Below are 16,875 nucleotides of genomic sequence, written 5' to 3'. Positions count from 1 at the left end.
CTTCAAATGACACACTGAACCAGATGGATCTAACATATAATCAGAACATTCCATCCTAAAACAGCGGAGTACACTTTCTTTTCAAGTACATATGGATCCTTGTGGCCTGATTAGGATTTGGCACTCCCAAGCACACATGGAACATTCTATGAACAGATCACATATTAGACCACAAAACAAGTCACAAGAGGGGCACCTGGGTGGCTCAGTGGTTGAGCATCTGCCTTGGGCTCAGGTTATGATCCTGGGATCCTGGGATTGAGTCCTGCATCAGGCTCCCATAGGGAGCTTAATTCTCCCTCTGCCTATGTCTCTGACTCACTCTCTGTGTCTCTCGTGAATAAATAAATAAAATCTTAAAAAACAAACAAACAAACAAACAAACCCAAGTCTCAACAAATTCAGAATGATTGAAGTCAGACCACGCGTCTTTTCCAACCACAACACTATTAAACTAGGTATCAACCACAAGAAAAAAATCTGGAAAGAACATAAATACATGGAGGTTAAATAACATGCTACTAAATAATAAATGGGCCAACCAAGAATTCAAAGAGAAAATTTAAAAAATACAGGGAGACAAATGAAAATGAAAATAGTCCAAAATCTTTGGGATGCAGCAAAAGCTGCTCTAAGAGAGAAGTTTATAGCAATACAGGCCTACCTCAAGAAACAAGAAAAATCTCAAACTACCTAACCTTATACCTAAAGGAGCTAGAAAAGAACAAAACAAATTCAAAATCAGAAGAAGGAAATAAAGATTAGAGCAGAAATGAATGAAATAAAACCAAAAAAAAAAAAAAAGAGAGAGAACAGATCATTAAAACCAAGAGCTAGTTCTTTGAAAAAAAAAAAAAAATCAACAAAATTGATAAACCGATAGCCAGACTTATCAGAAAGAGACTCAAAATCAGAAATGAACAAGTAATAATCAACACCAAAGAAATACAATTATAACAAAATATTATGAAAAATTACATGCTAACTGGACAACTTAGTAATAGATAAATTCCTAGAAACATAATCTCCCAAAACTGAACAAGAAATAGAAAATTTCAACAGACCGATCACCAGCAATGCAATTGAATAGATAATTTTAAAAAACTCCCAACAAACAAAAGTCCAGGACCAGATGGCTTCACAGGTGAATACTAACAAACACTGAAAGAGGAGTTAGTAACTATTCTCAAACTCCCATAGGGAGCCTGATTCTCCCTCTGCCTAGGTCTCTGACTCCTCTCTGTGTCTTTCATGAATAAATAAGTAAAATCTTTAAAAAAAATTTTTTTTAATAAGAGAGAGAAATTAAGAACATAGTGTACTTATAATTGCCCCAGAAAGAAAGAATAACCTTAACCAAGGAGGTAAAAGACTTATACTCTAAAAACAATAAAACACCGATGAAAGAAATTGAAAACACAAATGGAAAGATATTCTATATTCATAGATTGGGAGAACAAATACTGTTAATGCCCATATACTACCCAAAGCAATCTATAGATTTAATGTAATCCCTATTACAGTACCAACAGCATTTTTCACCAAACTAGAATAATCCTAAAATTTGTATACAATCATAAAAATCTCAAGTAGACAAAGCAATCTTAAAAAAAGAAAAACAAAACTGGAGGTATCACAATCCCAGATTTCAAGTTATATTACAAAGCTGTAGTAATCAAAATGGTATGCTACTGACACAAAAAAAGACACATAGATCAATGGAACACAACAAAAACCCCAGAAATAAACTCAATATGGTCGATTAATCTTCAATAAAGAAGGCAAGAATATACACTAGGAAAAAGGAGGTCTCTTTAACAAATGGAGTTAGGAAAACTGGACAGCAACATGTAAATGAATGAAACTGGATCACTTTCTCTCACCATACATAAAAATAAACTCAAATGGATTAAATACCTAAATTTAAGACCAGAAACCATACAAGTCCTAGAAAAGAGCACAGGCAGTAATTTCTCCAATACTGGTCATAGAAACATTTTTCCAGATAGGTCTCCTGAGGCTAGGGAAACAAAAGCAAAAGTAAACTATTGAGACTATACCAAAATAAGGAAACCAACAGAACTAAGAAGATATGAGAGAAGATATTTGCAAATGATATATCCAATAAAGGGTTAGTATCCAAAATATATAAAGAACATACAACTCAACATCCTAAAAACAAATAATCTAATCAAAAACTGGACAGAAGACATGAACAGATGTTTCTCCAAAGAAGATACTCAGATAGCCAAGAGACACATAAAAAGATGCTCAATATCACTCATCAGGGAAATACAAATCAAAACCACAATGAGATACCACCTTGTATCTATCCAGTAGTGAAAATAAAAAAAAACACAACAGGGGCACCTGGGTGGCACAATCAGTTGGGCATCTTACTCGTGGTTTCAGCTCAGGTCAGGAGTTCTGGTCATGAGATCAAGCCCCATGTCAGGCTCTGTACTCAGCAGACAGTCTGCTTGGGATTCTCTCCCCCTCTCACTCTGCCCCTCCTGCCTGTGCACACGCACACACACACTCTAATAAATAAATCTCTTTTGGTCCAGTCCCAAGATGGCGGCCACCATGAAGAAGGCGGCTCCAGAAGATGTCAACGTTACTTTTGAAGATCAACAAAAGATAAACAAATTTGCACGGAATACAAGTAGAATCACAGAGCTGAAGGAGGAAATAGAAATAAAAAAGAAACAACTCCAGAATTTAGAAGATGCTTGCGAGGACATCATGCTTGCAGATGATGATTGCTTAATGATACCTTATCAAATTGGTGATGTTTTCATTAGCCATTCTCAAGAAGAGACACAGGAAATGTTAGAAGAAGCAAAGAAAAATTTGCAAGAAGAAATTGACGCCTTAGAAGCCAGAGTGGAATCAATTCAGCGAGTGTTAGCGGATCTGAAAGTTCAGTTTTTTTTTTTTTTTTTGAAAGTTCAGTTATATGCAAAATTCGGGAGCAACATAAACCTCGAAGCTGATGACAGTTAAACATTTTATAATACTTTTTTTAATTTGTTTAATAAACTTGAATATTGTTTAAAATGATAATTTCCCTTCTTCAAATGATATGGAAAGCAAAACTTTCTTTTTTTAAAATTTTCATTTATTTAATGGAAACTTGCCTATTTTCACATGTCTTGCTTATTTATTTTATATTTTTAAAAGAAGACAGATTCATCTATGTATTTTGCATAACGATTCTATCAAGTGTAGGGGCTTTATGTCATGTTATTAAAATCGGTTAAGCAACAAAAAAAATAATAATAATAATAATAAATCTCTTTTAAAAAGAATCAAAAACACAACAGTAAGTGTTTGCAAAGATATAAAGAAAAAAGAACCCTTGTGCACCACTGATGGAAATGCAAACTTGTGCAGCCATTGTGAAAGACAGTATGGAGGTTCTTCAAAAAATTAAAAATAGAACTACCCTATGATCTAGTAATTATACTAGCCAGTATTTACCTAAAGAATACAAAAACACTAAATCCAAGGAATATATGCTGCAAATATATACATATGGAGAGAAATAATAGAGCAAATGGACAAAATGTAAACAAGTGATGAATCTGAGTAAAGGACATATGGACTATTTTTGCAATTTTTATTTAATTTTTTAATTTTGCAATTTTTATATTAAGTTTGAAATTCTATCAAAATAAAGTTACAAAAAAAAATTTTAAATAACAGTACAGGCAGAAGGAGGTGGCTGTAGGTGTAGAAATGATAAGCAGCATCAGCAGATTTTTTTAAGTAGGCTCCAAAGCCAACACAATGCTTGAACTCACAACCCCTGAGATCAAGACCTGAACTAGATCAAGAGTTGGATGCTTAACAGACTAAGCCACCCAGGCACCTCAGTAAATAATTTATTAGAGTCACTGAAGCCTACACCTCCTGAAAACAAAATAAAAGCCAACTCCCGCAGCCTGTACTCATAAAGACTGGTTAGAGTAGGAGATATTCTCAAATCCTGATAAGCACTAAAATGTGATTTACTGCGACTTCTCTTAGCGCCATGCTTCCTTTCCTTCATTTCTAACACAGGGCATGACTTCCAGGCAGGGGCCAATGGAGATCTTCCAAGCCTGAATTGTTCCGTCCATGCCACCCAAAGAGCTAATTCTCCCCGGTGGGTTATTCCTGGAGCTCAAGATTAAAGATTAAAAAGTAGGTTTTAGATCTACAAAGTGGCATCCCAGTGAATATAAGTATTCCCACAACTAGCAGAGGATCTTACACAAAATAAATACACACTCTTCTGATGGATGGTAAAGGGTAGCAGACAGGGATAGAACACTGATAAGCCTGCAGGTCAGGGGATGACAAGAATAGCTGGCCTAATTAGAAACAACGTCTGCTTGTCTCTTTCCTGCATTCTCCCCCTTTTCCTCCCCTCCCTAGAAATGCAGATCTGTCCTTTTTCTCAAGTTTCCATCTGGCAGTGTCTTTCTCCCTCACCTCAATCTCACTTACTTTCTTATACTTCCTATTTCAATTAACACATTTAATTTACTTTTCTGTTTTTCATTTTTTTCTCTAATTTTTGTAAGTAAGCAGAAAGATATCTGAAATGATGTTCATCAAATGTTTCTGAATGGTGGGATTTGGCTAATTTTTCTCCTTTGTATGACAACTTGAACTTCATACAATGACCTTGTGTTTTAACCAAAACAAAAAGCACTGCATTTTTTTTTTAATTCCTAATTCTAGCAAATCAATTCATGTTAACATTTTATATTCCATATCCCTCACTTTTGAAAAAAAACAATCAGGTGAATTTCTAAGTGATCTTTAATTTTGTTTTCCCCGGAGTGGCTCTCTGTTGTGAGAAAAAAAAGAAAACCCTCTCCACCTACTCTCTTGCTTTTCATCTACCTTGCATGCCTTCCCCAGTGACACAGGAAGAAGCCACAGAACAGACACACAGCAGAGAACAAGGAGTAGAGATAGGGAAGCTGTGGCCAGGACACAGCTTAGAAAACTAAGCCTTGTACTATTTTAGTCTCTATACTCTATTAATAGGTTTCTCACCAGAAAGATGTCTGCATAGCCAGCCAAAGACTCCACTCCCTCTTGGATCCGTGCTCCCCCAGAGTCATTCAGTCCAATCACTGGAGCCCCCACTGTCATGGCCTGGTCCATGATCTGAGATAGCAAAGAAATCCTTTATGAAACAACTAATCCTGTTATCAAAAACAGAATTTATAAAGTACCATGGTATTTTCTGGAAAATGTTCTAAGTGCACTTTCAAAACAGGAGTCATTTACACCAGCTTTATTCCCATGATGAGTACCTGCATTGAAGATAGACAACCAAAACTTTAAGGGACGATTAAAGCCTTTCGGGCATCCAAGAGCCAAAGAACTTCCCACTATCAGGGGGAAGACTGCACATGACAACCATTTCTAGAGCCACAGGCCCAGCTATAGTATTTTCCAGTAGCCAATTTTTTCCCCAATTTATTTTAAGTAGGCTCCATGCCCCCACATACGCTTGAACTCATGAACCTGAGATAAAGAAGCACAGGCTCTACTGACTGAGCCAGCCAGACGAGACTTCACTGCTGCCGCTGCCACCACCACCACTGCCACCACCACCACCTCCACCACTCCCTCCTAGACCCCATTACTCTTTTGAAAGAACTGACAGTAGACATAATAACAAAGTAATTATTTTCATGAAAGTACATGTAGATCCATCTGTTAACCAGAGGCCAGGCCCAGGCCTGCTTTTACTTGTAATGACCCATATTTTCCTCATGGGTCAGTAGTTCAGAGCCTAATAAGTAACATTCCTAATAACTCTTGTCAGTTCACAAAGCACTTTCACTTCCATATTATCCATTTAACCATGATAACAAAGGCAGTAAAAAGAAAAATTACAAAGGTTTCAGAAGTACATGACAAGACCATGTCTAAAATCCAGGTTTTCCATTATACAGGGAAGCTCTCCCCAGCTACTATACTCAAGTCTTCCTTTTATTACAAAATTCTCCAAATATGATCTACACTTTTATTCATCTCCAGAGTATTTCATCACTAGCTGTGTTTTTAAAATGCCATCATGTAATCAATCTTTGCACTGCTCTGTATCTTTTAGTACCTGAATTCTCCACTGAGACCATAGGCTCTTTACCTGGGGTCCTCAGAACCCCAAGGGGTCTATGAATAGATTTCATCCATACATTGAATGGGAAAAAATTTACATCTTTATTAACTCTAGCTGATCTTCAGCATTTCCTTTAAAAATGAATACAGGCAGGGGATCCCTGGGTGGCTCAGCAGTTTAGTGCCTGCCTTTGGCTCAGGGCATGATCCTAGGGACCCAGGATGGAGTCCCACATCAGGCTCCCTGCATGGAGCCTGCTTCTCCCTCTGCCTGTGTCTCTGCCACTGTGTGTGTGTGTGTGTGTGTGTGTGTGTGTGTGTGTGTCTCATAGATAAATAAAATCTTTTAAAAAATGAATACAGGCAAAAAAATCCACATTATTATTAGAAATACCTGTGACTTCATCATTAATAGAAACCACGGATATTTTTATATCACATTAAAGTTGTTGCAGATATCTTGAAATAGCATTTTCACTCATACCTACTCTAAATTATAGCAGTTGGGATCCACAACTAAATCTTGTAATTTGAGGAATTAGAAGGCATGTATATTACAAAGGTGATTTTTTTTAAATATTTTTAATTCTTTGTAATCCTACATATTTCATGCACATAAATCATTACCAGCCTGCCAAAGGGATCCATGGTACAAAAAAATATTACTGACTTTTGCCTTGGACTGAAGGGATCTTTGTGTTAGCACCCATCCCACATACACAGCTTAGTGTCTTGCACCCCAATACTTGATATATACCATGTGCCTGATGAAAGAACTACATTTTCAATATGAAATACTTACTTTGCAGATCTTTTGGGCATGTGCCCCGGACAGACTACCTCCAAAAACCGTAAAATCCTAAAAAGAAAATAAATCAACAAATAAAATACAGTGACTGCCAGGGACAAAGAGCAGAGGAAGAAATGAGAAACTCTTAGCCAAAAGTTTTTGAAGGATTTTCAGAAGTGCAAAAAATTAGAAATAGTCCTCTTTCATTCACTATTCTATGGAATAATTTATATCTTAAAGGGATTTCATATCTTGTCAAAAGCAAAAGACAGTCTTTGCTCTACAAAAATGAGTCACAGTTCTAAGGAAAGGAAAATTTTTCATGAAGAATTAACCAGAAAAATCAGGTTACATAGATGTCAAACAGTCAGGCATTTCTATTACTAGAAAGCACCCATCATTTGACAAGGGAGATGAAAAAAGTCAATCAGAGCCTTCACTTCTTCCTCTGGCTTATGGAGTTTCATTACCTTCTGATGTAAAGGGCTTCTTGTAGGAAAGACCTTCTTCCTAAATATCTCAAAAACACAGCGGGGGAATAAAAAAAAGAAAAAGAAAGAGGAAAAAAAAAAAAGATAGCAGGGAATTAAAAAGAGATTCAGCCCAGGAGGACAAAAAGGAAAGAGGAAACAATGGCAGAGGAGAGACTGGACAATCTCGAGGGGGAATAAAAGCACAAGAAGAATATATGACTTAGAGGGAGTAAGTAAATGGAAGCCTATATACTGCAGGAGTAACCACAAGGAGGAGACAACCCAGGAACCATGGAAAATGGGGAGTGAGGAGAGGTGAAAAGCAGACTGATGGAAGGTCTCAATTAGGAGCAGCTGGACCCCACAGGGCCTCTCCTTCACCTTATGAAGAGGAGAAGGTTTATTCTCTAAAGCAACTTCACCAGAGGAGCTCTGATTCACAATCCCCAGCGGCAAAAGAAGATGAAAGTAAAGCTAATAACAGATGAAATGAGGAATCTGTACACTGAATGATGAGCCAGCACTGGCCCCTCCTTTCCCCCAACTCCTCTTGCCCTGAACATACCTGTGGCCAATTATCAAGCAAAAGACTGAGGCTGCTTCTCTGGAAAAGCAGAAGTTCCCCAGAAAAGGTAACTGTGGATATTAACCTTTTGAGGATCACTACATGAAAGCTGGCTCATCACTCCCCACCCTTAGTATCCTTCAGGGCCTATTTCAAAGGCTCCATTTTCCCCTAAAACATCCCTCAAGCCTGAACATGATTATCCCTTGTCCTGAACTCACAGCACTTGCCCAGAACGTCTCTTACCCTATCTTACTCAAGATATTCCTGCCCCATTCTATCTACAAAATGATAGCTCCTTCAGGGCAGAAACTCTGGCTCAGCCTTCTCCCTCTCCCCTCCTGCCTCCCCACTCTACCTTATCCTATGGGCATAAAAGGTGATCAAAAGTATCAATTAGTGAATTTTTTATCTGCTCAATAGTTAGAAGGTTGAGTCCAGAAAGCACAATAACTTTCTTTGTTCTAGCTATCTTAATAGTTCCTTCTGTACAAGTTTTTGCCTAGCTCTCATAAATTACAAAAAGGAGGGATCATTTCTTCTAGTTAAGTATTTGGTAGACCCATTTATAACACAGTTTTAAAACATTTCAAAGGTAATTCATTAAGTAAATGAGTATTGTCTAAGTACTATACATTTAAAGTTCACCAAACAGTTATTTTAATATTAAACCCGTAATATTAAACAACCTTTATAAATTTAGATCTGTAAAAAGAACTAAACATTTAGAATTATATGCATATTTTCACCTCCTGGGAGGGCAGAGAGTAATCAATTAAACCCAAAATAGGGGATCCCTGGGTGGCGCAGCGGTTTGGCGCCTGCCTTTGGCCCAGGGCGCGATCCTGGAGACCCGGGATCGAATCCCACATCGGGCTCCCGGTGCATGGAGCCTGCTTCTCCCTCTGCCTGTGTCTCTGCCTCTCTCTCTCTCTGTGACTATCATAAATAAATAAAAATTTAAAAAAAAAAAAAAAAAAAAAAACCAAAATAGTATAGTGCTAGTTAACTATTAGCTACTGTAACAATTACTACAAATTCAGGGGCTTAAAGCACACAGATTTATTCTCTCACAGTTCTGTAATTCAGAAGTCCTACATGGGCCTCCTGAGCTACACGCAAGGTTAGCATGGTTAGTTGCCCTTCTGGAGGCTCCAAGGGAGGATGTTTTGTCCTGCCTTTTCCAGGTTCTGGAGACCAACTGCATTCCTTCATTCATGACCTCCTTCCTCCATCTCCTTAGCCAGCAACAGCAGCTCAAACCCTTCCCACAGAACATTGTTCGGAACTCCACTTCTACCTCTCCTTCTTTTAAGGACCACTGTGATTATACTGTGCCCACCTGTGTAACTCAGGCTCCTTTTAAGGCTAGCTAATTAGCAACCCTAATTTCATCTGCAGTTTAATTACCCTTTGCCATGTAAGGTAACATGTTCATAGGCTTCAGGAATAAGGAGTTGGAAATTTTGGGGAGCAATTATTCTGCCTACTATACTATATTCTCCTATGGTCTCAGTGTGAAGGAACCATATCTGTCTTTATACAGCCTAATGAAAACTTATTCTAACACTTTCATGGAAACCCAAAATCTGCAGTTCCTGGAGTCTAGTCCCTTTCACCCAGGCTACATTCACAGCACTCTCTCAGTTCACACATTGCCCAGGACATGGCTCCTCTCCAGGCACACACCCAACCTGCCAAGAGGAATCTCACTCACTTGGAATAAACTCCTGGTTCCTGGTACTCTTTACATGATTCCTGCCCTGTGATCATCTCCAAGACTAAGAATTCTATTTCTCCCTAAGAAAAAAACACATACTATAATACTCTGGACATATGCACTGAAAAATAGAAAGTAAATCCCTCATCTGCCCCTACTATAAGCAAGTTTTCATTCCCCAAAACTGCATTCTTCTCATGCCTTTTGCTCCTGGCTCTACCCTCCAGGAAAGCTCAGCCTATTGGGAGTTATTAAATACCTGACTGAAGACATAAACCAATCTTCCATTGATTCGGCCCCGTCCGGTGACCACACTGTCTCCAGGAAACTAGCAGAAAAATATAAAAACAAGAGTTAAAAAAAAAAAAACAAACAAACACCCAAATAGGTCTTTTAACGAATTTGGCAGTGAAAGACAAAAACAAAAACACAAAAACACAACTGCCCACCCAAAATTTCTTAAAATTCAATATGAATCAGGAAGATGAAGGAATCTCCCCTTCCCCTGCTCAGCTATGCAAGAGCAATCACAAGGCTACTGCTTCATGAACAGCAGTGAAGGGCACTATATTTAGAGGTCATCTTCCTTCCTAAAAGCAAAATAATCAAGATTCCCTTAGAGCTGCCAATACCCAATGCCACGAGAAGGAGAAGGACATAGAATGACACATGGTAACTCTACAAAGCCACATACCCTACCCCCAAAGCTTAAGGCAAACCTATCATTTTGCTTGGAATCCTGGAATACTGTGTGGCCCATAATGACTCAAATGGAGCCAGCTAATTTGGTGCCAAGTTCATAAATCTTTGATCACTAACAGAATATATGCAGACGTGAGGAAAACTGATCACAAGGGAGTCCAAAGAATTCTGCATACACGTGAAGAACACCCAATTAAAAAAAAGAAATGTTGGTGATTCTGTAGACAAAGGTAACTAGGGGAACCCGGAGGCCCAATAATGCTTCTCCAAAGGCACTCCTGCAACTTCAGACCCCAGACTTGAAAACTATTAAATGTGCTCTGAGTTCCAGAAGGCCTTCATTCATCGAGTGGGTAAGGCCAGTAGGTCCACAGCTGGAAAATGCAACTTAGAGGCTCACACCACCACTGTGAAAATATACCTTATTCTTCTCAGCAGCCATTCCGAAATCTGCACATCTGTGTTCCACAAACATGTCACTCTCCACAAAACTGCCAGGGTCCAGCAAGAGACTGATCCGCTCTCTGGCAGTTAGCTTTCCCTAAAATGCAACAACAACAACAACAAAAAAAAACATTCAGTGAAGTCATTATAGGCAAAGTCAGTAAGCAAGGAGTGCTGAGAGGGCCAGGAAGATAGGGTTTGCTCCTTCACCCATCATGAAAGCCTCTATTCCCTCAACCTGCCCAAAATACAGGATCGGTAGATTTCAGTCAGTAAGGAAATCAGGGCAGAGTGCTCCAAAAGTCACCAAGTGGGGAAGGCAAATAAGAAGTGGGAGGAAAAGGTGGAGAAAAGTAGGGGTAGGGAGAACCTGACCCTGGAACAAGATAACTAGTTCCACACTCACTGGAGACTTAAGGAGCAATAAAAAAAAAGAATGGAAAAGTAGGTGGAAAACTAAAGTAGGTTTAGTGAAGGGTCTGAGGCTACACCCCCAGAGTCACAAAGCTTCTTCTAGGGAACTCCATACAAACTCACCTCACTAGTGTCCAACCACAAGTACACTTCCAGGGCTACTTCCTGGTTCTTCTCTCTGCTTCCTCCAAGGGCTTCTCCTACGATCCCACATTAGAGGCTCTGCTTAGGGTCCCCACACTGACAATGAAACTATGATACCAAGACAGCCCCACAGCAGGTAGTGGCTGAGTAGAAAAGGAGTGGGACAGAGCAAGGTAAAGAGCTCACTTGAGAGGAGTTTAAAAAAAAAAAAAAAAAAGTTGCTTAGAGGGGATAAGGTTGGAACCTTCAACTTATCAAGAGCCTCTGCTGCTTGGACTCTCAAACCCTTGGACCAAGCTAACACTCAGGCCCACGGTCTTCCACCCTCCTTCTGCCCTTGGGAAAAACCACCTCAAATTGGCTCTTTTTTTTCTCATAAGAAAGTAACCAAAGCCAGTGAGGTTGTTTTAAAACAAATAGGCAATCATATACACTGTTGTGTAAAGTAGAATTAAGTTTTCCCCAAAGCTACCCAGGGCAATTTACACGTTTAATGCAATCCCTATCAAAATACCATGGACTTTCTTCAGAGAGTTAGAACAAATTATTTTAAGATGTGTGTGGAATCAGAAAAGACCCCGAATAGCCAGGGGAATTTTAAAAAAGAAAACCATAGCTGGGGGGATAACAATGCCAGATTTCAGGTTGTACTACAAAGCTGTGGTCATCAAGACACTGTGGTACTGGCACAAAAACAGACACATAGATCAATGGAACAGAACAGAGAACCCAGAAGTGGACCCTGAACTGTATGGTCAACTAATATTCGATAAAGGAGGAAAGACTATCCATTGGAAGAAAGACAGTCTCTTCAATAAATGGTGCTGGGAAAATTGGACATCCACATGCAGAAGAATGAAACTGGACCACTCTTGCACCATACACAAAGATCAACTCAAAATGGATGAGAGATCTAAATGTGAGACAAGATTCCATCAAAATCCTAGAGGAGAACACAGGCAACACCCTTTTTGAACTTGGCCACAGTAACTTCTTGCAAGATACATCCACAAAGGCAAAAGAAACAAAAGCAAAAAAATGAACTATTGGGACTTCATCAAGATAAGAAGCTTTTGCACAGCAAAGGATACAAGTCAACAAAACTAAAAGACAACCTACAGAATGGGAGAAGATATTTGCAAATGACATATCAGATAAAGGGCTAGTTTCCAAAATCTATAAAGAACTTATTAAACTCAACACCAAAGAAACAAACAATCCAATCATGAAATGGGCAAAAGACATGAAGAGAAATCTCACAGAGGAAGACATGGACATGGCCAACATGCACATGAGAAAATGTTCTGCATCACTAGCCATCAGGGAAATACAAATCAAAACCACAATGAGACACTACCTCACACCAGTGAGAATGGGGAAAATTAACAAGGCAGGAAACCACAAATGTTGGAGAGGATACAGAGAAAAGGGAACCCTCTTACACTGTTGGTGGGAATGTGAACTGGTGCAGCCACTCTGGAAAACTGTGTGGAGGTTCCTCAAAGAGTTAAAAATAGACCTGCCCTACGACCCAGCAATTGCACTGTTGGGGATTTACCCCAAAGATTCAGATGCAATGAAACGCCGGGACACCTGCACCCCGATGTTTCTACCAGCAATGTCCACAATAGCCAAACTGTGGAAGGAGCCTCGGTGTCCATCGAAAGATGAATGGATAAAGAAGATGTGGTCTATGTATACAATGGAATATTACTCAGCCATTAGAAACGACAAATACCCACCATTTGCTTCGACGTGGATGGAACTGGAGGGTATTATGCTGAGTGCAGTAAGTCAATCGGAGAAGGACAGTGTATGTTCTCATTCATTTGGGGAATATAAATAATAGTGAAAGGGAGTATAAAGGAAGGGAGAAGAAATGTGTGGGAAATATCAGGAAGGGAGACAGAACATAAAGACTCCTAACTCTGGGAAATGAACTAGGGGTGGTGGAAGGGGAGGAGGTCGGGGGGTGGGGGTGAATGGGAGATGGGCACTGAGGGGGACACTTGACGGGATGAGCACTGGGTGTGTTTCTGTATGTTGGTAAATTGAACACCAATAAAAATTAATTTATTAAAAAAAAAGTTTTCCCCAAAGCAATCTGGCAATACATATTAGAGTGTTAAATATATTCCTATCTTTTGACCCAGTAATTCCATTTCTGGGAATCTGTCCTATGGAAGCAGTGCCAAAAAATTGTTTAAAAGGGGGTGGAGTGAGTGATTTAAATAAAGTCAGCCTCCTAAGTCAGCTCTGGCAGAAGAAAAATAGCTTCTTGAGCCTGCATCTAAAGCCAGTAGGGTCTACCCAGGAAGAGGTGGGGTGATGCTCCAGGGAGGAATTCAGCAATGAGCCCCAATAGAAAGAGTACACAGGAGCACTGACAGGCATTTCCAAAGGATGATGTAAATATTCCTTCAACCCAGACAGAACCACCCCAGGGGAGGGAAGGAAAGCACTCCTGGCACCACATACTCAATCAAAAAAATTTTTTAAGATTTATTTATTTGAGAGAGAATACACAGTGGGGTGGGGGGTGGGGGGCAGAAGAAGAGAGAACATCAAGCAGTCCCTCCTTTGAGCATGCAGCCAGACTTGGGGCTTGATCCCACCACCAGAGATCACGACCTAAGCTGAAACTACGAGTCCGAGGTTCAAGGACTGTGCCACCCAGGTGGCCCCATACTCAACAAAATTTATATCTCACTCCCAAGGGTCAAGAATTATTACTATCTTCTCTTTAGAATAAACTGACTCCGAATGATTAAGTAACTTGTCAAAAAGGAACCGTCACCATGTTCTTGTCAAATTCCAATTTATAACATCAAAATCAACACTCAGTTTAGACTTCACCAACGGGCTAGTTCACATCTCCTCACTGAAGACCTGAGCCTCCCACCCCATTCACCACCCCCACACACTTGGCAGTTGTGCCTTGGCGCCCTTCACCTCTAAGAATTTCACTTCTGCATCTTCCAGCTTGCTTATTTAACTCATCCAGCACATTGGTCCAGATTCACACACCCGTCAGTGATGCACCGCCTAAGCCTAGTTTCAAGTCCTGGGTCACGGATCTGGGTCTCAGTTTCTCCTGCGGCTAAATGGTCCACCCAGCATATCTCTGAAGGCCAGCTGTCTCGCCTCCAAAACCTCCCTGCCTCCAACGCTCACCTTTCCTATCCAGCACGTCGTTGCACACTAAAACCCTCAAGGCGGGATCCCTGGGTGGCGCAGCGGTTTGGCGCCTGCCTTTGGCCCAGGGCGTGATCCTAGAGACGCGGGATCAAATCCCACGTCGAGCTCCCGGTGCATGGAGCCTGCTTCTCCCTCTGCCTGTGTCTCTGCCCTCTGCCTCTCTCTCTCTCTCTTTCTCTTACTATAATAAATAAATAAATAATTTTTTAAAAGAATTAAAAAAAAAATAAAACCCTCAAGGCGTTCAGTCAGCATTGTGGGGTAGAGGTTCCACAAACTTCCCACACACACCAGCCCCAGACTAATGTGAGAATTTGCCCAAGTTACTTCCCCTGCCATATGCCTCTATTTTCCTGCTTCCATAATGGAGCAAGAATTTACCACTCTTGGGGCTCCTGGGTGGCTCAGTGGTTGAGCGTCTGCCTTTGACTCAGGTCGTCATCCCGGGGTCCTGGGATCGAGTCCGACGTCAGGCTCCCCGCAAAGTCTGCTTCTCCCTCTGCCTAGGTCTCTGCCTCTGTGTCTCTCATTAATAAATAAAATCTTAAAAAGTAATAATAGTAATTTAACCTTTACGGGGCATGAGGAGAATAAACTTTTTTTTTTTTTTTTTTTTTTTACGGGGCATGAGAAGAATAAACAGATTTTTTTTTCCCAATTAAGGGCCTATCATCGCTTCCGCAGTTCTAGCGATAAGATTGTGAGGGGAGAAGTACTGCTATCTTCTTACAATAAACTGACTCCTAGTGATTAAGTAACTAGTCCTAAAGTTTATAGACGTCTAATGGCGAGCCGTCTGGGACCCGGGCAGCTCCCTCCAAAAACCCAGAGGCGAAGCGGAGAGTAATAAAGCACAAGGTACTTATTCTCCCCGTTCTACCTGCCCCTCCGTGAAAGGCAACAGGTACTCAAGGTGAACCCGCCCCTCCCCGGCATCGCGCTGATTGGCTGAAAGGACTGGGGCGTCGCGAGCTGCGCACGCTGTGATAGGTCGCGAATGCTGAGGGGACGGCCGGGCCCCCGCGCGACTCACTCGTTTATGCTGCGCATCGATGCGGCGCTGGCCTCCTCCCACCAACGCGGCGCGGCGCTTGTTCTCGATGCGTTCATGAACCGAAACGGGCTGGCTACACAGGCTGCGGACTGCAGCGCGGAGACCGCTCACCACAACGCTGAGTCTTGCTCCAGCCGCCACCACGCGCATCGCCGCCGCCATTTTTGCTCTGCGGCCAGCCCCCAACCGGTTCTCCTGACTACGCATGTGCGTCATGCGTGGCACACTGGGGTCTGCGCCTGCGCAGCATCTGTGGGAAGTAGGGAGCGTAGGGGTTGGACATCTGAACGCGCTTACGCTGAGGACCTGAGTTCGAGACCCCAGACCGCGCTAGGTCGTTACTCAGAGGGATAGCCCTGGTCCTCAGCTCTTGTGCTTTCTTTGCTGCACGGAAGATGTGAACTTAGTCCTTGCTCTTCTCTGGCTACCTAGACCCTTACTTTGGTCGTCCCACCCCCTCCAGAAAAAGCGTAGATAATAGGAGCTCTTACTAAATAAATACTCTGCCAGGTGTGGCCTTCAGCACTGACTTGCGTTACCTTATTATCTTGATTTTACGGGTGACACCAATGAAGTCCAGAAAGGTAGAGTGATTTGATCAAGAGCCAAGACTAAAGATGTGGTGGGGCCAGATTCAGACACAAACTCGCCTTATGCTGCTTGTTGAGCACAGGGCTCTTAGCCTCTAGTGGGTAGTTCTTAAAGTATGGGCCCAGCAAGGTTACTATCACCTGGGAGCAAGTGGCAAATGCAGACTTTCAAATTCTCATATTCCACCTGAGAACTACAGAATTAAATTCCGGGGATGTGGCCAGCAACCTGTTTGACCTCTAGGTGATATTGATGCTTGCTAGAGTTTGAAAACCACTGCTCTAGGAATTTAGAACTGAACTCTTAGGAGCTTGTCTGTTTCCCAAGCTAACAAGCAGGTCTTCAAAGCAAAGAACAAGGTATATATTTTTGCATTCTTAGCCACAGAAAACCACTGAAATTGATCCTTAACCCCTCCAAGCTCCAGCTCACAGCCAGAGGCTTCATAAAGTCTAAATTTTGGCCTAGGACTTTAATATTTTTTAAAGGATTTTTATTTTTTTAAGCTTTTATTTATTTATTCATGAGAGACAGAGACAGAGACATAGGCAAGGGGAGAAGTGGGCTCCTATAGGGAGCCTGCTGCGGGACTCCATCCCAGGATCCTGGGATCACATCCTGAGCCAAAGGCAGATGCTCAAACACTGAGCC

At 41.1% G+C, this 16,875-nt stretch overlaps 2 protein-coding genes across 3 annotated transcripts in view; one reads left to right on the top strand and one right to left on the bottom strand.

Annotated features, from left to right (window-relative positions):
• PCCB (propionyl-CoA carboxylase subunit beta) overlaps positions 1-15,831 on the bottom strand; it is a 103,470-nt gene extending 87,639 nt beyond the window's left edge. Inside the window, exons 1-5 of one of the 2 annotated variants that reach the window (XM_041734644.1) lie at positions 15,613-15,831; positions 10,801-10,920; positions 9,937-10,005; positions 6,932-6,988; positions 5,053-5,166 (exon numbers count right to left, since the gene is read on the bottom strand). In XM_041734644.1, the coding sequence (XP_041590578.1) occupies positions 5,053-5,166; positions 6,932-6,988; positions 9,937-10,005; positions 10,801-10,920; positions 15,613-15,795 (543 nt within the window). In that variant the 5' untranslated portion in view covers positions 15,796-15,831. The remainder of the gene's footprint in view (positions 1-5,052; positions 5,167-6,931; positions 6,989-9,936; positions 10,006-10,800; positions 10,921-15,612) is intronic. The other variant, XM_041734643.1, reaches the window with a different exon arrangement.
• Positions 2,575-3,184, top strand: LOC121479125 (prefoldin subunit 4-like). The gene has a single exon (XM_041734645.1). It carries the CDS (start codon positions 2,575-2,577, stop codon positions 3,004-3,006), a length of 432 nt encoding a protein of 143 aa, XP_041590579.1. The 3' UTR covers positions 3,007-3,184.
• Positions 15,832-16,875: the final 1,044 nt, after the last annotated feature.

Source organism: Vulpes lagopus, chromosome 19 (assembly GCF_018345385.1).
Source record: "Vulpes lagopus strain Blue_001 chromosome 19, ASM1834538v1, whole genome shotgun sequence".
In the NCBI taxonomy this organism is placed as follows: domain Eukaryota; kingdom Metazoa; phylum Chordata; class Mammalia; order Carnivora; family Canidae; genus Vulpes; species Vulpes lagopus.
This window is presented reverse-complemented; position numbering and strand designations above follow the sequence as displayed.

Bases quoted from the DNA above. Each gene is read 5' to 3' on its own strand.
- LOC121479125 (XM_041734645.1), top strand. From the start codon at position 2,575: ATGGCGGCCACCATGAAGAAGGCGGCTCCAGAAGATGTCAACGTTACT.